Here is a 25,875-nt window from a genome sequence, read left to right as displayed (position 1 = left end):
CAGCCTTGCTGCTGTAGCACTGAGTGCCAGAGTCCCTCCCCCCCTCCACCCCCACCCCACTCTGTCCTCAGGCCTCTGGGCTGGGGAGGTGGAGCCCCCTCCTCCATGGTGGGTGGAGCCTCAAAGAGTCCTACTCACATTCAAACTGGGAATCCCCTGGGCCCCCCCTCACCAAAGGGACTGTTTGGAGAACATCGCCTTAGAAGAAGTAACTGGAAGTTCAGACAGGCAATAGTTAGGGGTTGGTCCACCCTGGGCTGGCCACAGGGCTCCAAAGGCACATCATGGGTAGAAGGAGCAGCTGGGGCCAAGGCAGGGGAGGGAGCGTGTGGCTTCCAGGTCCCCACTCTGCCCTGCCTTCAGCCCAAGTTGCCTGCTCCTTAAGGCAGAGAGCATGGGGCAGTGGCCTTTCCAGGGTCAGGTGGGGATTGGGAAAAAAGGAACTGACCGGGGCCCCTGCAGACAAGGGACGGTATAAGGTAACTGCCCCCTCCCCACGCCATGGGTCTCCTCCAAGTGCCTGAGAGGCAAAACCACGCCTGATAACAGAGACCTAGTCCCTGAGGTCTGCCCACAGCAGGACCACCACCACCCTAACGCACACACGCACACTCAAGGGGCAAGCCTGGACACAAGACCTGGACCTGCAGACCTCATCTCACGGGAGCCAGGCCCAGCTCTGCAACCACCAGTGTACTGTATGGCCTTGGGCCAGGTGTGTAACCTCCTTTGACCCACAGGATACCAAAGCCCACTTAAGCCAAATCCTGGATCCTCACCTGTGGGTGGGAAAGAGTCTCCCCATACCTGTCCCCGAGCTGGGAGGAGCACATGAGCCAAGGCAGAGAGTGTTGCCAGGTGGTGGTGGCAGCGGTGGGATCCTCAGACGTACCCTTGAGCCACCTCCAACACCCCCTCTGCCGCCCTCCCCAGCTTGCTCCAGGCTCTCTGACGTGGGATGGAAAGGTGGCTCCCAGAAGGTACCTACAGAGTCATCAGCCTAGGGGACCTGGGGCAGCTCAGGCTGTCCCAGGTGAGCCAGGTGCCTCAGTTCAGCTACCCTCACCGCATCCATTGTCCTCTGACCCCGCCCTCCTCAGACTCCAGCCCCAAAGCCTGGACCACTGAAGCAGCCCGAGCCTCCCTCGCCACCACTGGCCCACCCCCAGCACGTGGAGAAGAGGAGCAGTGGAGCCCATGGCTTCCAGGCCAGGCCTGGCCGCTGCCCACTGCGGGAGGTGTGGTGGGAGGGGGAGGCAGGCTCCTCTCCTCCGTCTCCCGCCCTCCTCCCTGGGCACCCATTTTATTCCTACTCTTCCTCCCCTCCCAGAGCATTTTGAGCTAGAAGAGTACGGGCCATGGAGGTCCTCGGAGAGGAAAGTCCTGGCAAGAAAAATACTGTCTGCCAGGCCCAGCAGGCCTGGGGAAGAGCAACCCGGAGCCAGGAGTGGGATGAGCAGGGCTGCGGACCCTCTGGCTCCCCAAACTGTCCTGCTTCTCAGCAGCTCTCTCCGGCCTGGAGCCAGAGTCGCTCCTCTGGGCTGCATCCTGAATCAGTGCCCCAGCCTGGAAGGGAGAGGGAGGGGCTGGGGGGTCACCTACCTCCTGGGCCACCAGGCTGGAGATGCGCACGGCCCGCCTGACCCGGCCCTTCTGGGCCCTGGGCTGCAGAGCCCCAGTCCCGCTCGCCTTCCTGGCGGAGGCCGCCATGGAGGACCTGGCTCCCCCCAGCCTGCCTGCCCTGGGGCCCGAGAGCCCAGCCAGCGCCTCACCTGCGCCCCAGCAGCAGTCCCAGCCCAGGCTGCGCCCCAGAGACTGGCGGCCTGGCTCCCAGGGCAGCCTCTGGAATGAAGCCAGGGTTGCTGGGGCTGGGCCCCAGGGCTGGGGTCACCCTGGCAGCGAGCGTGGACAGCAGCCCGCCTGGCTCAGGCTGCGCATGGCCCCCTGGTACAGGCCCGGCTGCCAGGGTGCTGCGCTCTGCCTGCCGCCAGCCCAGTGGCGGCTCCGCGGTCAGAACCTCGGCTCCTGGGCCCGCCCCTCCTCCTCCCCGTCCCCACCCCCACCCCGCCAGCCCGGCCAGCGGCCCCCTCCCCCGCAGCCGCTCTGGGCTCCTGCTGCAGCCGCTCCTGCAGCCCGCACCCCTCCCCCTCCCCCAGCAGCCCGGCCTGTCACCACAGATTAATGGTCTCCCCAACACCCCCGCCCGCCAGTCCAGTACCCAGCCAGCCAGTCAGACAGACGGCCAGAGATGGAGAGACTGGCAGAGCCAGGAACACCGGACACATAGACGCACACGCACAGACCACAAGTACACAGAAGCGCACGCTGAGGGCCAGGAACAGGGCTCCAGGTGGGAATAACAGAGCCAGCGGCCAGAGGGGAGAGGGAAAGGCAGCCAGATATGGGGCCTGGGGTGTGGGGGAACATTCTGGACTCAAGGCCAAGGGGCTGGAGACCTGGCAGGGACCCAGAGAGCCAGAGGCAGTGGGAGCAGGGCCAGGAGGAGGGCTGAGGAGGCCGGTGCTGGCGGCTCTCACGCGGGCCAACTAGGGGAGTTGCTGTGGAAGGGGCAGGAGGCAGCCATGGGGATTGAGGCATGGTGGGCAAGGGACAGGAGCCCCCTGTCCCAGGCTTCTCACCCTCTGCCAGGACTTGAGGAAGGATCTGGAATGGACTGGGCAGTGAGGGTGATGCAGGCGATCTTGCTGCCGGGAAGGGGCAGGAGACAAGGCTGGCCCTGCCACCAGGCAGTGCTGGGCACAGCCCCCAGAGTCAGGGACTTGATCACTCCATATCTGTACACCCACCACCATACCCTCCCCTCCTGACCTTGCTGGGGAACAGGGGTGAGCACTTCCAGGCCATCCTGGCCCCTAGCACCAGCCCCCACCCTCTCCCTGGATCATCACCTTGGCCTAGAAGAATCAGGACCCCCAACTTTGACCCCTGTGGCCCCTTCTAATCAAAGCCTCCTCTTGGTTGCCCCTCAGTACTCCCCTCATGACACCCTAAGAGCAGACCCTGTCATGCCCCTGTGGCTGCCTTCTCCCACCCACCCTGACCCTCTCAGGTACCCAGCCTCAACTGCACTGTCCCCCTGAGCCCCACCAACCTGTTCTCTGTACCCCTCCTGTCCCAAAGCCACCTGCCCTCCAGTCTCCCTTTCTCCAGGACCTCCCAGACTGTCTGTCCTCTCACCCCAGCTCTGAAACCCCCACCCCCACCCCTAGCCAGCAGATCTGCCCACCCTCAAGAGGCCCTCACTGTGGCCCCCTCCTCCCCACCTTTAACCACAGCCCACAGCCACCCCTTCTGAGCTCCTGCAAGCTGAGGGGAGAGCCAGGGACTGGGCACCTACCTGGGTGACCTTCTCCGTGACATTGTGGGTCCGCTCCTTTATCTTGGGTGCTATGATCTCCCGGTCGCTGGAGGGCGAAGCCAGGAAGGGGTCGCCCTTGAGGTCCACAAAGTTGAGGGTGATTTGGGGGATCTTGCTAATGGTGCGGTAGCGCACGAGGTCCGAATCTGATGTGGAATTAAGCAGGCCACTGCGCAGGGGGTGCATGGCCCCTGGGGTGAGGGGAAAGCGGAGTCAGGGTGGCAGGCAGGGGGTGCATGGCCCTCGGGTTGGGGGAGAGTAGGGTGTGGGTGGCAGGCAGGGGGTGCATGGCCCTGGGGCGGGGAGAGTGGGGTGTGGGTGGCAGGCAGGGGGTGCATGGCCCTGGGGGGGGGAGAGTGGGGTGTGGGTGGCAGGCAGGGGGTGCATGGCCCTGGGGTGGGGGGAGAGTGGGGTGTGGGTGGCAGGCAGGGGCCGGCATGACACTGTGGTGGAGGCCAGGCCTGCAGGAGCCAGGCCATGGGGGTCAGTGTGTCATGGAAGCCAGCTCAAGAGCTGGGGCCCAGTCGCGGGAGAAACAGGCCAGGCTCCTCCCCACTTGAGGGAAGCACACGGTGATCAACTAGGAGACGGCAGAGGAGGAGGAGCCTCCCCCCGGGCTCTGTTCAGGGGCACTGAGACCCGCCAGAGGGCCAAGTAGGGACAGGGCCCCAGATGCTGTCCTGCCCCTCAGACTCCCCCAGGCCACCCCTGCTCCAGGACCCCAGCGGGAGCCAGCTTCATGGGCCCCGCAGGCTCTGAGCGTGCAGGAATGAACCGCGACGGATGGGCATTCAGTGGGATTAAACAGGCGCGAATGGGGTTTCCATCCCCCAAGCACCCTGGACGGGTGGAGACCAGGAAGCTACGGTCCTGGAACTGGGCCGGCTGGCGGCGGTGGGGAGATGCTCTCACCGGTGGCGGGTGGGGAGGTGCCCTCACCGGTGCTGGCGTGGCGCGGGGGCGGGGGCAGCACCCCAGCGCGCATGGCCTCGATGTCGTCGGCTGAGGAGGCGCGGCGCACGCTGGCGCAGCTCTCCCGGGAGCGGGTCCGGGCCAGGCTGCAGGTGGAGCCCGAGGCCTCGGGGTTGAGGCCCTGCGCCTGGGGCGCCTGGGGCGATGGGTGCGGGCCTGGCTCGCAGGAGGGCGGGGAGCTGGGGGCCACCAGCGCCCTTCGCTCCTCCGTGGGCCGGAGCCCTGCCACATGGTTGTCCATGGCCGGCACCTCGTCCAGGGCCAACGACTCGTTGCTGGGCGCTGCGGGCGTCAGGTCCAGGTCCACGTCCACCACCACGGCCCCCGCGGCCCCCGCGCCACCAGTGCCTGTGCGACCCGGCCGCCCCGAGGACTCCCGGGCTGTTAAAGCCAGCATGGCCGGCAGCTTCAGGCGGAAGGTCTTGGCGCGACCTGTGGGGAGAAGGGAGCTGTCTGGCGGGGGTACAGGAGCCGGAGCCCCTGCCAAACAGAAGGGGAAGTTGGGGAGTGGGAGCCTGGCAGTGGGCACCCCTCCACCCGACTTCCACTCATCTCAAAAAATTCTAGGACCCAATCTTATCCTAGGCTCTGAAAATAATAAACTACTATTTCTTGAGCCAAATACCCCAGTGGGCTCTACTCAAACCGTGGGTGACGCGACTGCACTGCGGGCAACATTTCCCCTTAGCGAGGCAGAAAACGCAGGCGTGATGCACTGTGACTGCTGGAGGCCGCACGGTGCCTGGGGGGGGCCTGCCTCCAAACGGGGCAGCGACACAGGCCCTCTTGCCAGACCCCGCCAACTTGCAGATGGCCCCAGCGTTAACACTGCCAGGTTAGAGCTTGAGAGACCACGGGGTGGACTCCTTGCCATGACCCTAAAGGGCAAATGAGATTTAAACCCAAAGAGGCCACAGCGGGGAGGAAAGGAGTCTGAGCCTGAGTCACAGGGGGATGAGGTGAGGGTTCCATGTCTCCAGCCACGGTGAGCATTTCCCTCAAATTCTCTCCTCAATTAGCCCAGGCCACACCAGGGAGCTGTCCTGTCCAGGAACAAGGACCAGGGGCAGAAGTTCCCCAGAAAGACATCTGGGTCCCTGAGAGACGGGGCCTTCTGATGAGCAAAGGGCCAGAATGTCTGGAAGGGTGAATGCCCTAACCCTGGGCAGCAGAGAGGACCACGCCCAGAGGATGCTGCGGTGGAAACCTGAGCAGGTAAAGCTAGGACACCAGGTGCAATCTTGCCCTAAGGACCTGTGGCGCTGTCGCTCCATCCCTGTCTGTTCATTTTGAGCCAGATGAGACCAGGCCACGTCCTCGGTAACCTCTGAAGGGACCCCGCACACACATTCCTTCCTGCAGGGCAATGGCCTTGGGGAGCCTCAGGGCCCCAGAAAAGGGAGAGCTCGTTATTCCTGCACCAGTCCAAGTGTGGCTACACTTACCTGGGGCCAGCCAGCTGGTGGGGGGCCCGCGGTGATTGGTGTCATGGGCCGGGGACCCCACCATGTCCTTCTCCATCACCACCTCGAAGTTGAGGATAAACATGATGACAGCTCCATCCTCGTTCTTCACAGGTACCACGTCCACCAGGCACAGGAAGCAGCTCCCTGTGGAGTGGGGGACACGGCCACTGTGGCACCAAGGCCCCTGATGGGCAGAGCAGAAACCTGAAGGGGCCCGTCCACGTCTGCCTCCCCCACGGCCACACACAGTTCTGCCCCTTCCTTGCCAAGTCTCCTTCCCACCCCCCTTCCCCCTGCAGCTTTGTGCCAGCCAGACCGAGCTTGTGACCTCAGTCTACCTGCTCCGACTTGCTGCTGGCCAGGCATTCCCTCTCTCTCCACCTGTCTTGTTTCTCTAGCCCTCTCCCCGGGTGCATTCTCCCTCACCTTGGCTTAAGTCCTTTCTGCCTCCACCTTGTCATCTCACTCTCCCTCGCCTCTCAATGTATCCTTGTGACCCTCACACAGGGCAGTGTGTGGGAAGCCGCCTATTGTCTTCTCTAGCAGAGAGTGTAGACAAGGAGCCCAGAATGCTGGTGACCCTCGAGCCCTGGCAAAGGTCAGAACTATGCACCCACAATGGAAGCTGAAGCAATTTCCCCACCAGATAGTCACGTAAATCCTTACTGATAAGATAGTCTGTCTGTTACTGGAACTTGCCTGTCTAAGGGCTATGGATGGATCCCAAACTGAATAAAAGGATGGCGAGGCCTGCGCACAAGCGGAGTCCATCCTCTTGGGATGGGCTCTCACCTGGCCCCCCAATTTCCAAATTATTATCTCTTGTCTCTTTCATTTGTGTGCAGCCCCTCTTCCAGGTCCTGAACCCTGAACCACACGGGATGTGGGAGTACACATACACAGCAGTGCAGTGTGGGAATTAAGCCCACAGACTTTAGGCCCAGGGTCTCTGGGTTCAAATCCCACCTCTGCCACTTAGTCATTTATGCATTATGCTCAACTTAGTTAACCTTCCTGTGCCTCGTTTTCCTCATCTATAAAGTGGGAATAGTAGTTCCTTTGCCCTAAGTTGCAAAGATGAAGTCAACACATGCTGAGGGCCTAGAGCAGGGGTCCTCAAACTACAGCCCGCGGGCCACATGCAAATACAAATATTGTATTTGTTCCCGTTTTGTTTTTTTACTTCAAAATAAGATATGTGCACTGTGCATAGGAATTTGTTCATGGTTTTTTTTTAAACTATAGTCCGGCCCTCCAACGGTCTGAGGGACAGTGAACTGGCCCCCTGTTTAAAAAGTTTGAGGACCCCTGGCCTAGAGCAATGCCTGGTGTACACTGAACACTGCACACGGGTTAGGGATCGCTCTCTGTCCCCATCCTGGCTCTCTCTGCATTAGTCCCAGCTCTTTCTGCATTAGTCCCACCAGTTGGTCCACAACAAGATACACTCAAAGTTGAGAGCAAGAGTTTCAAAACCTTCAAGCAATTCAACATTGCCACGATGTCCAAGCATGTGATTTTGCACTTCACAAAGGTGTGTGATGTATTAGAAATAAAGAAAAGTGATCCTTCACCAAAGAGCCGTGAAGCACTGCTCCTAAATCTTGCATCACTGTCTCTCCTTGTCTTTCTTTTTCTAAAAATATTTTTTTATTGGTTTCAGAGAGAGGAAGAAAGAGAGAGAGAAACATCAATGACAGAGAGAATCGTTGATCGGCTGCCTCCTGCACGCCCCCCACTGGAGATTGAGCCCACAACCAAGGCATGTGTCCTGCCCGGGAACTGAACCATGACCTCCTGGTTCATAGGTTAATGCTCAACCACTGAGCCACGCTGGCTGGGCTCCTTGTCTTTCTCTTCTCTCCCAGTCTCTCTGTCTGGCCCCCAGGTGAGGCCAGTCCACCAGGCCGGATGTGCCCCATCCACCTCTGCTCCCTGTCCAGCCCACAGCCCCTCACCCTCCTCTGCCAACTTCTGAAGAAGGCCTTGATGCTCATATTAACATCCTGTTCCTCTTTCTCCATGTTCCCTGCGGGCACCAGGCTTATCCCTCATCATGCTTTCTTCTCAGGACAAACTTCTTTTCTTGTCCACCTGCTCATCTGTCTTCTCTGAATTGCAGGGACCTAACTCTCCAGTGTCTGTGTCCCCTCTGCTGGCCTAGCACCTAGAACACACGCCAGGGAGCAGACACTGGCCAGTGGGGCTAGTGATGGGCAATGCTGATGGAGAGCGGTGGAGAGGAAGTATCGGTGGCGGATTGAGTCAAGGGAGGGGCCAGCAACCTGGAGGCTCTCTGGACAGGCCCTGGTGGCTGAGCCGTGGGGAGTGCGACAGCAATGGCCGAGCAGACCAGGCGTGAAGGGCCTGGTTCCTGCAGCACAGCAGTTCTAACAGCCGTGGGATTCATCTTGTGGAAGGAGATCCTCTGCAACCAACTGAAACAGGATGGCGGAGTGGGGAGGGGAGAAGGGGGGGCTGGACCAGGTGAGGGGCTGGCAGGGATTCTCTGCTCTGCCTGAGGTCCTTCTACTCACCTCATCCCAGGCCCTTCTGGCCCAGCCCTCAGAACCGAAGCTGGGGGCTCTGTCTGGATCTCCCATCAGCAGCCTCTACTGTCCCCTGACCTTCGGCCTCTGAAATGGCCCAACTGAAGCACAGCTGTGGTGCTGGGAGCTGCAGGGGGCCAGACCCAGCTGGAGACTGTTTGGCACCCAACAGCCCGCCTCGAGTTCATGTCCTAATATGGTGATGGCCGACAGCGGCCTGAACAGGGACTGGCCCTGATCTGGACTAGAGAGGCCAGAGACCAGGAAACCTTAGCCCTGGAGATCCCAAGCACCCAGCCCCAGAACCCCAGGCATCCAGGCTCCTGGTCCTCATTCCTCACTAGGAACTTGTCCCAGAAGTCCAGAGTCTGGAACCCAGAAAAGCCCAACCTTTCAGGACAGCCTGGGGATTCTGACCTTGAGGCCTCCGCACCCTGCCCACTCCATTCAGATGTCTCAGCGAGGGAGGGCAGAGCTGCATTCTGCCAGCCCACCCCCTGCCTGGCTGCAGAAACTCCAAATAGAAGCCCCCTTGCAGCTCAGGCTCACCCCTGCCCCTAGACACACACTCAGACGCAGAGCCCCCTTGGCCCTCTCTCCCTTTGTGACATTCAAGGAATTTTTCCTTTCAAATAACCCTGTCAAAGCCCAGCTTCTTCCAAAAATGTGACCTGGAGCCCTGCCTGGTGGCTGCGGGACGAGGCAGGGGGAGAGGAGGCGCCAGCTGCTATTTTCAAGGAGACACAGAAGGAAGGAAAGCGGGCAGCCGACTCGGGGCTCTCTGAGGCTCTGCCTGCCCAGCCCCTGCTCGCTTGGATGGATGGTTGGTTGGTTGGTTGGTTGGTTGGGTCTTCAGTGAGCGTCACATCACTCACCCCCAGCCAGGCCTTCCAGCGGACCCCATGGACCCCATCTCGTCTTGGGCTGGGAGTATGGGAGGCGGGGGTCCCTGAGGGCAGCTGAGGTTCAGACCCAGGTCAGGGGTGGGGCACAGGGATAGCAGGAGCCTGTCAGGCCTGCAGGCAGGTGGTCTCTGACCCTCACACAGCAGAAATGTTGGCAGTCGATGGCTGAGCTGCTTCTGGGAGACCCATGCTGGCACTAGCACATACAGTGCCTTGCCCCCCACAGTCCTGCTCCTGGCCCCCACTCGCTGCTCTCCTCCCTCAACCTTGCCCTGCACCCAGCAGAGGCGGACTCTGCCCGCCCAGCTGCGTGAGGTTGCAGTTCCGCGGAGAGCCACACCGTGGCAGGCGCGGCCCACACTCCTGAGGCAGCCAGCACCAGAGCGCGCTGGGAAGGAGGGAAGGGGTGGAGGGGAGCAGAATTCCCACCCCCGGGCTCCCCCCAGCCCCGGCTCTGCCCACAGATAGGATGTGGGGTTCCCCGACGCAAAGGGGAGGGACACGGGCTGTAGAGTCAAATAGCCTTTGCTCCTTATGTCAGAATGACCTTGGGCAAGTCATCTCCCCTCCCCAGCCCCAGGGTCACGCCCACCCCAGGAGGCTGGAGGGATGGATGACATGTGTGAAGCAGAGCGGGACTCATGGGAAGTCCTGATTCTGGGAGGAGGAGAGGGAGAGACAGGTGGCTGGGTCTCCCCAGTGGAGAGGCCCCGAGCCACCTGGCTCTTGTAGCTGATGCCAAGAGCCCTTACTCACACTCCCAACCCCCAGCCCAAGCTGAGGACACCTGGCTCTGGGTGGGGAGGCTGAGTGCCCAGCCCTCGCCTGCCTCCTGGAGCTCAGGGCACCCTGGGTCCTGTGGGATGGAGACAGGAAAGTAGACACAGCCATGCAGCTCACCAAAGGTCACCGAGGAGGAGAGGAGGAGGGGACAGCGGAGGGACCCTGGGGGAGAACCAGGCCTGGACACATTCCAGGTGCAGCAGGTACAGCTCTTCCTGTCCCGAGGGAAGGGTGCCGTCGCTCATCAGAACCCAGTGCTGGCTTACTTTCATCTGCTGCCAACCCTGGGCATCCTCTTGCCCAGTGTCCCAACCCAACCGGGGGCCCCACTCACGGTCCCAAACTGGATTTCCCACCTCTGGACACCCCTGGCCTCAGCTTATCACTCCCAGGCCTTATCCATCAGGGCGGTGTGGCCAGGGGTGGAGGGGCCAGCAAGGATTCGGAGTGTCCTTCAGCAAACCCGAAAGTCAGCCCTCTGCCTGTAAACAGGTCATGATGCTCCTTCATGCCCCACGAGCAGTCACTGAGGGCAGCAATGTCAAGCGTTTGGGCAGCACAAACCACACAGGCCTGGCACCTGCCCTCACTACGCCAGAGAGTCAACAGGACCCCAATCCGGAGCCCGGGCAAGATGAGGAAGAGAGAATAACCGAGGCAGAGGGACGGGCCCGGGGAGCAGAGTGACCTGCCCAGCCATCAGGAGAGCTGAGCAAGTGCTGTGTGACTGTGGGCAGGTCGTCCGCCTCTCTGAGCTTCAGGCTCCCTGGGGGCACCACAGGGATGAGCGATTCCTGCCCTGGCCGCCAGATGAGATGACAGATGGCTTGTGGAAGCATCCAGAGCTGTAACGAAACAGGGCCCTGCAAGGAAGGTGACCTCAGGGAGGCAGCCATCCTAGCCCTGGTCCCTTCCCTGTCCCGCTCCCAGCAAGAGGAGCTGAGCCCAAAGTCACGCTGAGGGCAGGAGGCTGGGGCCCCATCAGCCCTGTCCGCCCCCAGGCAGAGACGCTGTCTTCATGCAGGGCTGTGCAGTGTCAGGTTATATTTAGCCTGGTGGCGGCGACAGGAAGATGCAGAAGGAGCGACTCCTGGACGGGGGCCATCGTGTCACTAACACGGCTCTCATGGGCAGCCTGGGGCCTAGGGAAGCGAGGGACATTGCAGGACCAGGGGACAGAGTAGGGGAGCCTGAGAGGCCAGCCAGTGAATGAGTGCGTGTGAGACGGTGGGGTGGGGAGGGGATGGGGAGAGAGAGGCCATCTTCAGGGGCTGTGAGGCAGACACCCTGGGGAAGACTCACTGCAGGGCAGGAGTGGAAAGCCAGGGTCCAGACCCCGACTCACACAAAAAAGGCATCATCCCCAAACAGACCTCCACCACCCTCCCTGTCTAACACCTTCCTAGGGAGTTAGAGGCCATATAGAGGGTCTCGGGGGGCCAGTCATCTAGACCCCCCAAAACCCACTGCCTGTGGCCTGCCTGCATCATCTCCCCCTCCCCAACCACAGTGATAGTCTCAAGAGAAGAGCTTCTTCTAGAAGAGCTCTGGGCCCAGCCCGGCCCTGCGCCAGTCCGCTGGGTGCCACTCAACCTCTCGGGGACACGGCCTCCTGGTCTCTCACGTGGAGTCACGGCCCTGTTCCCCATGAGCCCGAGGAGGTAGAGCAAGGCTGTGCTCAGGCGGAGAAAGCTGCTCCGTGGATCCATTCCCTTCCTCCCCAAGGCCTGCACGCTTCACCTCCCTCCTCCGACTTCCTGGAGTCCGTCCCCGCTGAGAATCCTTCAGGATCTGCCCTTCTGGATCCCAACAATCCTTGCACACAGACACCTGAGACACGAGTGGGCTGGCCTACAGGGCACCCCAGCCTCACCGGGCCTCCCACTCCCCACAGCCCTGACCCCTTCAACTCAGCCATCCTCTAGGTTCTGCAGGATCCCTCCACAAAGATTTCCCTGACTGCTCCATCCAGCCCACATGGATGTTTCTCATTGAGAACTCTTCTAAAACAATATCCCTAATTTGGGAGATAATTGCATACTGGCTTCTGGAGTGAGGTTCCTCCCTCCCCCAGAGTCAGAGCCCTGAGGCTAGGGCTGGGCTGTTCGAAGGAAGTACTGGGGAAGCAGGTGTTTGAGGACTGCTGGTGGACTTGAGGCCTCCACCTGCGCCAATGGCAGGTGTGTGTGAACAGGGCCATCTCCCACCCTCAAAGCTCTTCCAGATCCAAGGGTACCAACTGTCCCTTCACAACCTAATTTGTCCATTTCAAACCATCAGAGTCTAGACAACAGTCAGGACCCCCGTGGGAATCAGGCGGTATCTTTGCTGACGTGTTATGAAATCTGGTCAGCAGTTAGCATGGCACATGGAGGCTGCCCGCCCAGGAACCTGGGGAGCAGTGGAGCAGGAGCCTCACAGGTGTGGGATTTCTGAACCTCAGACCCCTACCAGCCTGCTTCACCATGACCCCACACAGACATGTCCACCAGGAGACAACCTGGGGGTCCTGCCCTCCCCCAGGCTCAGCAAGCTTCCAGAACTGTGCCTCATGTTAGTCCCCAGCGTGCCCCAGAAAGCCTGGGGTGCCTGGAGAACATCTCTCCCTAACTCCAGCTCTCCATCAGCCACAGCTTCTCAATCACTCAACCGATACTTGTAATCCCTCCAGAACTCGACCACCTCACAGGACTCTGAGACGTGCCACCACAGACAGCACACATGAAAGCTTCCTGAAAAGTCCAGTGGAACATTCTAATGGCATCAGAACATATCACAATGACCCGAACGTAAACAGAAAACCGGCATTATGTGCAGATGATAGGGTCATCTCCCTAAAAATACAACCAAATCAACAGATAAACTATTAGAACAAATGATGGCGTTCAATACAGCTGCCTGGTACAAGGTCAGCCCACAAAAATGGGCAGCATTTCTCTCCACCAGCATGGAGCTATTCAAATACGTGTTCCAAAAGAAGGCCCTTTTCATAACAGCGACAGAAGGATAAAATATCTAGAAATTGACTAGGAATGCACAGGCCTTTGGGGGGGGGGGGTGCAGGGGGCAAAGATTTAAACTAATAAAGGATACAGAAATGATCTGATAAATGGAGGGATAATCCAGGCCCTTGGATAGGAAAATTATTATCAAGATGTCATTTCTCCCCAAATTCAGCTATAAAACCAATCTAATTGCAGTCAAGATTATAGTGGGGGTTTTCTTTGCAGGGACTTGATAAAAGTTTTTTGAAAGTTTATAAAGAAAAAGAGAAGCCCACAAATCCCTATGTCAACCATTAGAAATGAAGAATAGAGAGAAAAACCCTAGCCAGTTTGGCTCAGTGGATAGAGCATCAGCCTGCAAATGGAAGGGTCCCAGGTTTGATTCCAGTCAAGGGCACGTGCCTGAGTTGTGGGCTTGATCTGGAGTGCAGAAGGCAGCCAATCAATGATTGATCCTGTCTCATCATTGATGTTTCTATCTCTCTCTCCCTCTCCCTTCCTCTCTGAAATCAATAAAAACATATTTTAAAAAAAAAAGAATAGAGAGAAAAGATGTGCCTTTCCAGATGCTAAGATATACTAAATGTCATTGTTGTTGTTTTTTCATGTGGTTTTGATGCAAGAACAGACAAATAAATATTTGGAACAGAATAGAAAGCTCAAAAACAGACCCAAGGATATATGGGTAATTAACTGGTGGTACAGGGGCCCCACACACCAGTGGAAAAGAACAGGCTGTTTACTCGTCATGTTGGGAAAATTGGCTCACTACATGGAAAAAAACATAACTTGATCCCTACTCGACACCGCAGACAGAGGTAGGCTCCGGATGGATCCGAGACCCAACCGAGGAAGGTGAAACAATTAAGTAAATAGAAGAAGGGGGTGTTGACTTTTGCAACCTCCGGATGGTGAAGAATTTCTTCAACAAAACTTCAAAAGCTCAAACAAAGCTAAAACTCGGGCAGTGTGTTTGTTCAAAATTCAGTATCTCTGTTGGATAACTTGAACAGACAACTGAATGGGAGAAAACATTTGCAGTATCTGGATTCAGCAGGAAATAATGCCCAGGATATGTATGTTGAATATTTAACTAGGCATTTGCATTTCTAGAATACACAAGCAACTCCTGCAAACCAAGAACAAAAGACAGCGGCTTCGGTGGAAGAGTGAGCAAAGGATATGAGCAGGTGATTGACGGGAAAGTAAGCTGAGAGGCTGTCCAGCCTATGAGGTGGATGCACGAACTCATGTGAAGCCAAAGAAATGCAAATTCAAGCAGCAAGATATCACTTTCACCTATTAGACTGGCAAAACTTAGGAAGGTAGACAGTGCCAGGTGTGGCGGAGATATGGCGGAACAGCAGCCTCGTGCTCTGTGTAGGCGGGTGATGATGGCGGCAGCCAAGCTGGTACACAGTCAGACAATACTTAGTTGAATTAGGTGCCCACAGATCCCATGATCCAGCTATTCCACCTCTGGGGATGTATCTCAAAGAGCCCCTCACATGAGTCCAAAAGGGGCCACAGGTGAGGAGGTCACTGCAGCATTATTTAGGGAGACGCTGTGGAGGGCCCTCCGTGGGAGGAAATTAGGTGGGTTCGCCCCACAGAATAGGAAGCTACAGACTAGATGTCAAGTAACAGCCTGGATGGACTTACAGGCATACTCCTGCGTAAGGAGAGTGAGTGCCAGAACACAACAGCTAGCACATCCCATTTACATAAATTAAACCTATACGCATCCAGACAAAACACACATTTTGCAAGAACATATGCAAGCAGCATATTCACAGGAAGTACATTTCAATGGTTGCCTAAGGGGAGGGTAATGGGACTGGGGAATGAGAGCAAAAGGGAAAAAAGCAAGGGAAAGAGAAGGCGAAAACAATAACACAAATATCGTGTTTGCATGATTTGAGGGAGAGGCAGGAGCTGGGACAGGCAGGGTCCCTTGCAGGACAGGGCAATGGGGCACAGGGGTGCTGAGACCCTGGCTCAGCTAACTTCAGTACCTGGGAGGGCAGGCGCTGGACGCCACTTAGCCAACGAGGAACTGTGGCTCTGGAACCGAGCTGACACCCACACTTCTTGGGGTCCTGAACCCATTGTGCCCTCAAAGGACTCTGGGGCAAGACAGCTGGTGTGGCAGAATTCCAGCTTCATGTGGGAGGGCTCTAGAGCTGAAAGAGGAAAACTGGGTTCCAGTGCCCACTCAGGTGCCCACCAGCTGGGTCAACAGGCGCAAGTCCCCTAGCCTTTCTGAGCAAGCGTTTCCCTCCTGTGAAACGATGGAGAGGAAGTCTGTCTCTTGGAGGGCTGTGAGGACCACCTGCCAAAAAGCATGCCTCCCTACCTGAAAACTGGAATGGCTGTGCCTGTGAGTGCGGCCCAGGCAGCTGCCACCGCCACCTCCCCCAGCTTTGCTCCACCACTCAAGCCTCCTCGGTCCATCTCTGGGGAGGGCAGGGGCTGGGAGTCCCAGATACCTTCTCTGTACCCCACCATGTCCCCACACACAGCAGGGCTGGAGGACTCCTAGGCCTCTCAGGCAACCTCTCCCTGGCCCTCCTTTCTTTGGCCCTGAAGCCTCCCCATCCTCTAATCCTCATCCCTCACAGAGGGAGAGGCTGAGGCCCAGAATGGAAAGTGATTTGCCCAAAGTCACACAGCAGCTCTATAACTGGGCCAGAAACTGCTCCCAAGTCACTGACACCAGTGTATGGCTTCTGCAACAACACCCTGCCCACCTTATTCATTCTTTCATTCGTTCATTCATTCATTAAGTGAGCAAGCAAGCAAGCATATACTGAGCTCCCACTACTAGACACACAGATTCAACAGAGAACTGAACAGACTGTTGTCTGCCCTCACGGAGCTTGCAGTCTGGTGGGAGAAGTCTAACATGGCAACCCCATCCACAGCTGTGAACAAGGAAGACGGCGGGCCAAGGAGAAGACACTGCCCAGCCCTCAGGCGCTTCATGTCACCTAAACAATGAGAGGTTTGCTCCAGGCCAACAGTCCACAGCATGGAGACCTGTAGGTACCAGGGCAGGAGGGGCCTCTCCTGTACTAACCACCTGCCCAGGTGCCCCTCCACTCTCCTTGTTCTGGCCTTGACCCCAGGGCCCTCCTCCGTGGCAGGGAGCAAAGTTTCTGTTAAGCTCCCACACACTAAGGGGCTAGATAACTCCATGTTCCTCCCTGCACGTGGGGGAGGGGTGATGAGAGAGAATGTATTTTTAAAGAAAAAGACTCATTCTCCCTCAAGCAAAAGGTTCTCTAATGGAGGTATTTGAGGCACCGTGTGTGTGTGTGTGTGTGTGTGTGTGTGTGTGTGTGTGTGTGTTGGGCGGGGGGGGGGGGGGGTGTTTAAGTGTGAAAGGGGTTTCTTAGAACCTGTCACAACACCCTGGAAGCCACCTCTGGGCTAAAACATGCTGAGTCTCACCAGTCTCACCCCCACCCCACACTGGCCCCCCTCCCTAGAGTCCAAGGCCATCACCAAACTCTGCTCCCATCCCGCCCGCTCTGTGCAAATATTTACATAGCTCCTCTCTGGGGTCTACAGCAGACACAACACGGAGGAGCCGCCCTCCTGACACTCTCCAGAGCCAAGTGTGCAGAAGTGGCCCACACCCCTCGGTCCTGGCAGGCCTGCCTCACTTCTGCCCCAGGGACGGGAAGACCCATCCAGAACTGTGAACAGGGCACCCTGCTCCCACTCAGGAATGTCTCCTCCTGGAGCCTTGAGGAAAGGTGCTGGGTGGGGAGAGCCCTGGGCACCGCTCCTGGCTTCCTGGCCTCCTGGCCTCCTGGCCTCCTGGCCTCCTGGCCACAAGCAGGTGCTCTCACCTGCCCTGTCTTGGAAGGCCCAAGGTGAAGGGAGCCCCTGATGGCTTCCGCCCCTCCAGAGAAGTGCTCCCTATGTCTAACCTTGTCCTCGGTGTTCAATCTGGGCTGCTCCCATCTCAAGGATGGCACCAGCCTGGGTCCCGCCCTGCCTGCCCAGCTCAATAAACCCTGGGGCTGCCTCACCAGCATCCCAACACGGGGTTTCTGCACACAGCACACTGCAGTTAGGGGTCTGGGCCTGAGGGCCATGGGCCTGGAGAGGGTGGAGGAGGGTGGGGGTCTGAGCTTGGAGAGAGGTCAGCTGTGCTGGAGGAGGGGCATGGGAGGAGATGGGGAAATGGCCTGGGTGTGTGGAGGGTCAAGGGAGGCCCATAGGAGTGTCACTGGTGCCAGCAGCGCCTGCATAAGCTGGGGTCTGAATCTGGGAACCATAAACCAGCTGGTATGGGGCCACCTCTGGGGCTCAGGTTCCCCACAGGCACTGGGGGATCCAGGGCACAGGCTGGCCCACTGGTCCCCACTTCTCCCCAACCCACAGCTCAGCTGTTGCAGTGGGTGCCCTCTGACCCTGTTACCATGGCAACCAGCCTGCAGCTGGAGCAGAGAAGCAGACAGATTCTTCTCTAGAGACACCCCTATCTCCACCCACGCATGGGCTCCTGGGGACACAGGGACACGGAGACCAGGCCAGTGCAGGCAGAGGTATGGGGGAGCCAGACAGAGCCCAGAGGGAGAAAGGCTCAGGGGGGCTGGTGGGAAAAAGAAGAGAGACAGATGCAGGGAGGAGGAGATAAGACCAAGGGGACAGGGTGTCTGCAGGGAGGGAGCCCTGGGGAGAGGAAAGCAGCAGAGACCACGGGCACAGGCAGACAGGCTGAGCGCTGCAGGAGGTGGTGCGAAGAGAGACAGCGGGAACAAAGAGCAGGGGGGCCAGGGACCCCAGGGACAGAGAGCAGGGGGGACCTCCACCAGGCCCGGCAGAGGAGGGCAGCAAGCGAGGAGGAGCCTTGCTCAAAGGGATCCCGGGCCACCCCTCCAGCGATGTGGGGATGCAGATGTGCTCCAGCAGCACCTGCTGCCCAGGCAAGGCCCCAGGGCCCTGCAGCCATGTTACTGCCTGCCAGCCCCACACTAGCTGGCTCTGCCCCCAGTGCCACTTTAATCCCGGGCCTGACGTGAAGGGGCATGGACGCGGGGCCAGCAGGTCCCTGGCACCTCGTGTCTCTCCCTCCAGCCCACACACCCCCAGTCCAGCCTCCCTGCCTCCCAACAATCCCAGCAACTAAATAACGGAGCTGTCTGGCTCCAGGCCCTGATACTGCACAGAGCTAGGCCGGAGGCACCGACACAGCACAGCTGTCCGCACTGGCGCCTGCCAGCAAAAGGCCCCGCCTCCTGCCCAGCCACCCACCTCCCTGGGGCTGAAGCCCAGGGACCTACTCCCCCGTGGCTGGCCCAGGCAGAGACCCTGAGAAAGGCCTGGACAGAAACAAGAGGTGGCCCTGGCATTCTACACCTCTGCCTCCCTCCTCTGCCCGGGCGCAAGTGTGAGCTAGTGCACGCACGCACACAGCACAGGTCAGGCCACACAGAACCTCCCTAGGGACCCAGAGTCTCACGGCAGACGGGGGAGGTGGAGGAAATCTGTCCGCTTCCTAGGCTCCAGTGCCAGGACAAGTGGGACTCACATGACCTGAGGGCCCGGGCCAGTCTGCTGGCCAACAGGAGATACCTGGCCCCATGGGAAGTGTGAGAGCAGCGAAGGGGGCGGGCAGAGATGACTGGCACAGGATTTCTGGGTCACAGCCTCCTTTGGACTCGTAACCTGACGGGGCAAAGAGGCTGAACCCGGGCAAGGGGCTTGGGTTCTAGTCCCACTCCCTCCACTGATTCACTGGTAACTGGACCTCCGCCCCTCAGTTTCTCCATCTGTAACTGAGTGAGCTGGATTGTGATCCTCAAGGTCACAAGATTCCAAGCACCCCTGCAGAAAGGGTCCCTTGGCCATCCTCCCCCAAAGGAGCCAACCTGGGGAAAGAAGGAAGGCCTGCTCCACACACACTACCACGCAGACAAAGCACTCAGGCCCCTGGTGCCAAGGGGCCGAGCAGATACATTATCCCAGAACTAGAAAGAGGTTCAAGACAGTAACCAACTTGGCCCTACATTACATTATTTCTGGTGTCAGACCTGAACATTAGACTTAATGTATTCACATTCTGTTCATTCCACCAACGGTTTGCAACTTTCAGATAAAATTGTACATGAAGTCGTTCGAATCTGTAGATACCCCTGTAACTATTTGGTGTCATTGTTAATACATATATGACAGCAAAGCAGAGTGGGGAGACTCTGATCAGACAGACACAGTCGCACTCCCTGCTCTGCCACTTACTGGCTGTGTGACTTTGGAAAAGTTTCTTAATTTCTCCAAACTTGTTTCCGCATCCATAAATGGAGAAAAAATTATATCTACCTCCCAGGGTTGTTGTGAAGATTCTGTGAGATAATGTAAGTGAAACATTTAGTAGCACAGTGTCCAGCACGTAGAAGCCACCCACCGATGTTAGCTAGTACTAGATGGCCAAGCAGATATAAAAGCAAATCGGCCCTGGTTTAGGTTCTGGGAGACATCGGTGAAAAAGCAGACAGAGGCCCTGCCTTCCGAGTTTCCATCCAGTCTTGCAGCCCCTGCCTCCTAGCCAGAACCCCCACGTGCTGTAAGCTAATCCTCTCCCACAGTGTCCCCTCTATGCTGTGTGTGCAGTGATGTCCCAGGCTGGGCATCCCTGCAAAAGCAGGGCCATCGGGGAGGCACAAGCCTTTCCAGGGCGGCCTCCGCCAACCCTATGCATAGAGAGGAGGTTCCAAGAGGCAGGGCCAGGGGCCTGGCTGCTGGATCACTTTGCCTACCCCCAGGGGGAGACAGAGCATGCGCTCCAGCAGGTCAGCTCCCTATAGGCAGGAACCCCGTGTGGTGTTCACTGCTCTATCTGCAAGACCCTGAGTTCAGCAAATGCTCCTCGGCAAGCACTGAGCAGCAAGGTTTGGGCACCAATGGGCGGTCCAGAGGCACCTTCTGGAGCCACCTCCCTAGCCCTCTGCAGACCTCCCAAAGCCCTGTGCACTGAACTTCCAGAGCAAAGCCCACCAGCCAGGACAGACACGTGTGGGAGCAGCCCCGCCCAGAGCTCTGTTTATCCGATCTCCGGAAGCCCAGAGCAGCAGAGCTAGGAGGCGGTGGCTGAGCCGAGACACCTGGCGCAGGAAGGGAGGGCAGGCGGGGCCTCAACAGATGAGACAAAGGGAACTGGGGTTGGAAGAGGCACACACCTCATGCCAGGTGCAGGTGAAGTGCAGAAGAGAGAGGGGGCAGGAGAAGGGCAGCAGAGAGCGAGCTAGTCCTCAGCCCCCGCCCCCCTTGGCCCTAAGTGACTTCTCCCCAGACCTCTTAGGCACACGGCAGGGGCTGGCTGCTAGGGTCCCTAGAGGCCCGTGACCAGAGGTCAGCGCCCAGCCGCCAGCCTGACCTATTCTGTCCACGCATGCACCTGCCATCCCGGCCCCATCCGCCTCTAGCTCATCATGCCCACATCTGCCCAGGGAGGAAGGAACCAGAGGAGCCAGACCTACAGCCAAGCAGCCCCCTGGCTACCCCGAAAAACCATCCCGCCGGAGAGAGGTGAAGACGCAGACCGCCCTGCAGCCCCAGTGCCCAGCCCTGGTCTCCCACCTGGCCCACTGCAATGACCCCAGCTGGGTCACGCAACTATGGAACCCGCCCAGGCTCGGGCCATTTTCCAGCTGCCCCCATCCCGGGTCCGCACCGCCCCCGCCGCGGCCCCGCCCCGCGGCCCCGCCTACCATCCTTCCGGTAAAAGGCGATCTCCACTTTGCGCTCCTCGGCGCCCAGCAGGGCCTGCGCGATCTGCGCGGCCGCCCGGCGCTGAGTGCGCGGCCCGTGCAGGAAATCGCAGGTGCAGGGCCGCTGCATCACCTCGGCTCGCGAGTAGCCGCACAGCTCGCAGAAGCCGTCGTTGCAGTAGATGACCGCGCAGTTCTCTACCCGAGCGTTGGCGATGATGAACTTGCGGCCTGGGGGGCGGGAGGGGCGGGATTGAACAGGCACGTGAGCAGGGACCCTGCCCCGAGGGCTCCAGCCCTCACCTATATCCTCTCGTCACACACTGCCGCCTGCCCGGGGACTCCCTGCCTCAGGGAGCACCGCGGAGCCGGGATCCCCAGCAGGGGGGCAAACGCAGCTGCGCCCCGACACAGGTGCCTCGCCAGCCCGTCAGGCGGCGCCCCCCGCCTCCTCCCGCCGGGCCCTCGGGCTGGCTCCGTGGCTTCCCCCGGGCAGGCTGCCAGCGGCCTGCCGCCCCTCCGCGCCTGGGGCCAGGGCCAGACTGGGCGGGTGTCAGCAACGTGTGTCAGCAGCCGCGGCGGAGGGATAAACACTGGGCCTGGAGAGGGAGGCTGGGAAGGGTCAGAGATGGCGGCCAGCCTTCCCTTTGCACGGCTCCTTCAGCTGCTTTTGCAGACACACACCCCATCTCTAGACTGAGCGGAGCTCCCTGGACACTTCTTACCCCGGGGATCCCTAGGGAATCACTCCCCCGAGTATCAGTACTTCCTGGAAGGGCAGTCGGGGGCTGGGGAGGCTGAGGAAAGTACCACGTGAGCACCTGCTATGCTGTATCTCATGTAATATTGACAACCCCATAAGGTAGGCGTCCTCGTATTATAGATGGAGAAACTGGGACTCAAAAGAAGTTCAGAGCCGTGCCCACAGCTTGCAGCTTGTAAATGAGAGCCAGCTTCTAAACTCAGTTCTGGCAGCAGGTGAAGGAATATGCTAAGGGCCACAGGCAGAAGCCCAAGGTCATAGGGAGCAAGGAAAGGGACCTGCAGCGCCAACCCTGGGAACACCTGCAGCCCGGGGAGGCCTGAGGCAGGGGCCTACTTATAAGAAGACAGATGCAGGAAGAGGACCTTTCCCGGGAATGTGAGGGCTGCCTCAGTTTTGCCCCATCGAGGAGGGGTGCCCCAATGGACCTATTTCAGCTAGACTGGGCTCGCCCCTCCATGCCTGCCCTGAGGGCTGAGCTGGCGGGTGAGCAGCAGGCAGGCAGCAGGAGCTGGTGCCAGGGAAGATGCTCCGAGGATAAGAGCTTTTTATAAATGCATAAGTTTCCGGCCACTATGGCCTTTAATGCTGGGGCTTTCAGTAGCAGTCGGGACTCTGTCCCCGCCCTTCGCAGCGGGCACAGGCCGCAGGCTGCAGCCCTGGGCAATCCCAGGGGCAAGGCCTCACCGAGGCAGGCGCGGCCACAGGACCTGCCTCCCCCTGCCTTCCTCCGCAGCCCTTGACCCTGGCCTCCAGGAAGTTACTTTTTGAGGTTGGGTCATCTTTAGGTCAGTTCCCTGGGCCTCAGGCAGTGGTCAACCCTAGTCAGGGCTCTCTGTCACATACAAAGACCCCAGATTCGGCCTCCATCTCCACCTAAGTCCATGGCAATCCAGAGTTCCAGCCACCCACCAGCTTCGGAGGAAGAAGAAAAACCACCTGGCACCCACTGCCAGGCCTGAAGAGGAGTTTCTTCGAAGGCAGGCCCCACCCTCACCCCCTTCACTGAGCTCCTGGAAAACTGGGCAGAAGGGACCTGAAAGGTTCCTTCAGTCTCATGCACCCTTCTTCCCAGATGTGGAAACTGAGGCTCAGACAGGGAGGAGACTCGCTCAAGGTCACCGTGGCAGAGGCAGGGCCAGAAGCCAGGCCCCCAGACCCAGCCGAGGTGCCTGCACTGGAGCTCGTGGGAAAGAAACCCCCAGCCTCGGGGCCTCCACCCGGCAGTCTCCTCCCCCTCGGGATCATCGTGTTCCTTGCTCAGACAATGCTGTGCATCGAACGGACCCCTCCCTCTGCCCACCACTGTAACAAGCACACGTTGTCCTATGTTCGCAGGGTCATGGGCAAGGAATGTCACCAGCTCTCTGCTCCCAGGGCCCTTGGCAGTCACACCCACCACGGTACACGCAGCCTTGGGACAGACACATGCGCTCAGGCAGGTGTAAAGCCCCTGCCAGCACACTCACCTAGCCTGGGACACTTCTGGAAGCCTCCCCTGCCAGGCCAGTTTAGGGTGCTGAGTCCCCGAGAAGGGGCTCACGGCAGGAAAATCCACAGCATGGGAGCACTGCTTTGGGGCTGTTAGACCCTCAGAACTGGGGTGCAGCCCATGACATCCTCTCAGCCCAGGGCCCACAGTGTGTAGCCTTGTCTAAGACACCTCCCCGCTGCCCATGCAGGGTCAAACTCATGGGTGACAGACACACATCCCACACCCCCAAGAGCAGGTTAGGCAATGATCCTACCTGCTGGCGTTCCCTCTCCCACAGTACAGTCAAGACGGGCACCCATACGATCTGTTGGGGTCCCACAGTTTGGGAGATACCTCCTCTCCTGTCCTTGCACCCACACAGCCCCTCCACATCCAGGCACCCAGAGCCAGGGGTACCTGCACACCCCATCCCATCTCCCTGCCCTGCACACTCAGTGTCACACACCCTCCCCATCCCGGAAGACTGAATTGAGCCTCCCACCCGGGGCCCCAACACCAGGTCCCTTGGCCCCCAGCACCAAGCCTTGCCCTCGCGACCCCTGGCCAGCGCCCTGAGGACATCAGCCCCTCTGACTCGCACTTGGCAGATGCACACGTCCCGGGCACGCCCCCCTCCCCCCATTCACACTCGGAAGAGCTCGCCCCCCGCCCAGTGCCCGGCCCCGCCGGCCCCTCCCCCACTCACTCTGGCCCTCAAACTTGCGGATGATGGTGTCCAGGAAGGTGTTCTGCGGCGCGACGTGGCCCCTCCGCACCGGCATCCTGAGCCCATGGGCGGGCCGGGCGGGCCCCCACCCACCCCGGCCCAGCCCGGCCCAACACTCGGCTTTGGGTAGCCCTGCCTAGCCGTGGTCCCCGCACCCCGCGGCCAAGCAGAGCACGGGCGGGGCCGGGACTGGGCTGCGGGCGTGGAGTCCCCGGCTCAGCTCCCGGCTCCGGACGCGGGCCCGGCCTGGAGCCGCCTGAGCTGGGGCGGCCCGCACACCTGTCCGCCTGCCCCCGCCGAGCCGCGGGCCCCGCTCCGCCGCGTCCCCGCGCTGCGCTCCGCTTTCCCGAGCTCGGGGCTCCCGGCTCCCACCCTCCGCGCCCACAGCGGCTCCGGCGCCGGCGGCTCGGGCTGCGCCTGCGGCTCGGCCCGGCCGCGGAAGGGTTAACGCGTCGCGCGCCCCTCGGGCTCTGGCCCCCGCCTCCCGGCCCCCTCCCGCCCGCCGCGCCGGCAGCGCCGCCCTCTCCCCACCCCCCTACACACACCCCGCGCGCCCGCCCTTCCCATTGGCTGAGCCGCGCCGAGGGCTCCCCCCACCAGCCCCACGCTCAGCCCCGAGCCCCCGGGACTCGCGCCCCCGCGAGGGGAAGGGACCCTTAGGGAACCTTGGACAGGTGCGCAGCGGCAGGGCGGGACCTGGGATTCCGCGCCCCCGCCCTGCGCTCCGAGGCCTGGGGACCTGACTTGAAGGGAGAGGGCGGGTCCCTCACGCCCTGGCCCGCACCGCGCGGAGCACCGCTGGTCCACCCCGCACGCGCTCGGTGGCCGCTGCAGGTGACAGGGCGAGGCCTGGGCCCGGGGAGGACGAGTCCAGGGTCAGGGGAGACCCGAGAAACGTGAAGGACAAGACAGTCTGGAGGCCCCGGCCAACCGAGAATTGAGATAATAATGGGTGAGATTTAGGGGGGACGCGCACCCGGAGCGGGACGCCCCCACCAACACACACACACACACACACACACACACACACACACACACACACACGGCCCTCTCAGGGTTATGCGGGGCCCTCCTCTACAGGGACATTCTGACAGTTAGCTGCGGGATCAGAGAAAAGCCCCTGAGCGCGAGGTCCCAGCCTGGGGATCCCCTTGTGCTAGCGGCCCGCCCTCCGCCTGCAGCTCGCGGCTGCGGTGCAGGCCCAGTGGGCGGGCTCTGGGCCCTGAGGCCGCGGCGGCCCAGCCCCTCAGAAAACCCTGGCCTCGCCGCCGGCCCCTCCCCCCGCCAGCTGGCTTGCTGCAGCTGCAGCTCCCTTATTTAGGCAAGGAGGCCTGAGGATGCTCAAGGGCAGGCAGGGTGTCTGTCTGTCGCCTCCCCATCTCCTGCCTGGGTCTGAGTGAGGGTCTCCGGGCGCGGTGTCCCTGGCTTGAGCAGCCAGGCACGGCCCTGGGAAGGCCAGGGCGGGAAGGTGAGTGTTGACAGCTGTACCGACAGGCGGGGATGAGCCGGCAGCCTGCCGGGTCCCCTCCCCTGCAGCCCAGATCAGAGACCCGGCTAGATGGATGGGGCCAAGTGGGGGCCCCTGAGGGCTTGCAGCTGCCTCTGTCCTTGAGCTAGGGGGTGGGCCTTGTCACCAGGGAGAACCTTCATGGGATGTGGGGGAAGGGGAGGAACAAAGGACAGAGAAGGAAGCCGAGTCTGAAAGAAGAAAAGCGCAGAGGAAGAGGTCTTATGGAGACCTATACAGACTCTCACCTATCACCCAGGAGCAAGAAGACGCAAACAATGGGGCCATAGGCCAGCAGATGACACCCCTTTTTTATTTGCTGGTGGGTGGGCAGTGACTCAGGGAGGCAGCCAGTGGGAGAGAAGGAGGTGGCTCTACCCGCTGATGCTAAAAAAGACCAGCGGCTCCTGCCTGAACAGTCATCTCGTCCCTCAGCCCTCTCCACCTCCAGCAGCTTCCTCGCTTGCATTTTCACTTGGCCTCCAAGATTCCCAGAGCCTTCGGTGGCACAGAGTCCCCTTCCGTTCTGCCTGGCATCGGGCACATCCACCCATCTTCGGTGCTAGGCAAAACCCAGCCTATCGTCAGACTGGCCCAGCACCTCCCCCACCCCCCACCACTCCC

General features: G+C 60.0%; 1 protein-coding gene and 1 long non-coding RNA gene across 7 annotated transcripts in view; one reads left to right on the top strand and one right to left on the bottom strand.

Moving 5' to 3' along the window:
- The window catches only part of KCNH2 (potassium voltage-gated channel subfamily H member 2), a 32,580-nt gene extending 8,370 nt beyond the window's left edge, over positions 1-24,210 (bottom strand). For 2 of the 6 annotated variants that reach the window (XM_036356194.1, XM_036356196.1), the window contains exons 1-5: positions 23,724-24,210; positions 20,781-21,011; positions 5,797-5,961; positions 4,292-4,783; positions 3,359-3,570 (exon numbers count right to left, since the gene is read on the bottom strand). In XM_036356194.1, the coding sequence (XP_036212087.1) occupies positions 3,359-3,570; positions 4,292-4,783; positions 5,797-5,961; positions 20,781-21,011; positions 23,724-23,799 (1,176 nt within the window). In that variant the 5' untranslated portion in view covers positions 23,800-24,210. Of the gene's footprint in view, positions 1-1,602; positions 2,007-3,358; positions 3,571-4,291; positions 4,784-5,796; positions 5,962-20,780; positions 21,012-23,723 lie in introns of those variants that run through there. The other 4 variants (XM_036356192.1, XM_036356195.1, XM_036356193.1 and 1 more) reach the window with 3 other exon arrangements.
- LOC118679441 lies at positions 2,238-6,609 on the top strand. The gene is made up of 3 exons (XR_004975245.1): positions 2,238-2,350; positions 5,371-5,566; positions 5,929-6,609. It is a non-coding gene; the product is annotated as an uncharacterized LOC118679441 (long non-coding RNA).
- Positions 24,211-25,875: the final 1,665 nt, after the last annotated feature.

Source organism: Myotis myotis, unplaced genomic scaffold (assembly GCF_014108235.1).
Source record: "Myotis myotis isolate mMyoMyo1 unplaced genomic scaffold, mMyoMyo1.p scaffold_m19_p_25, whole genome shotgun sequence".
NCBI lineage: Eukaryota > Metazoa > Chordata > Mammalia > Chiroptera > Vespertilionidae > Myotis > Myotis myotis.
The sequence above is the reverse complement of the archived record's forward strand: the minus strand, read 5'-3'. Positions and strand labels throughout refer to the sequence as shown.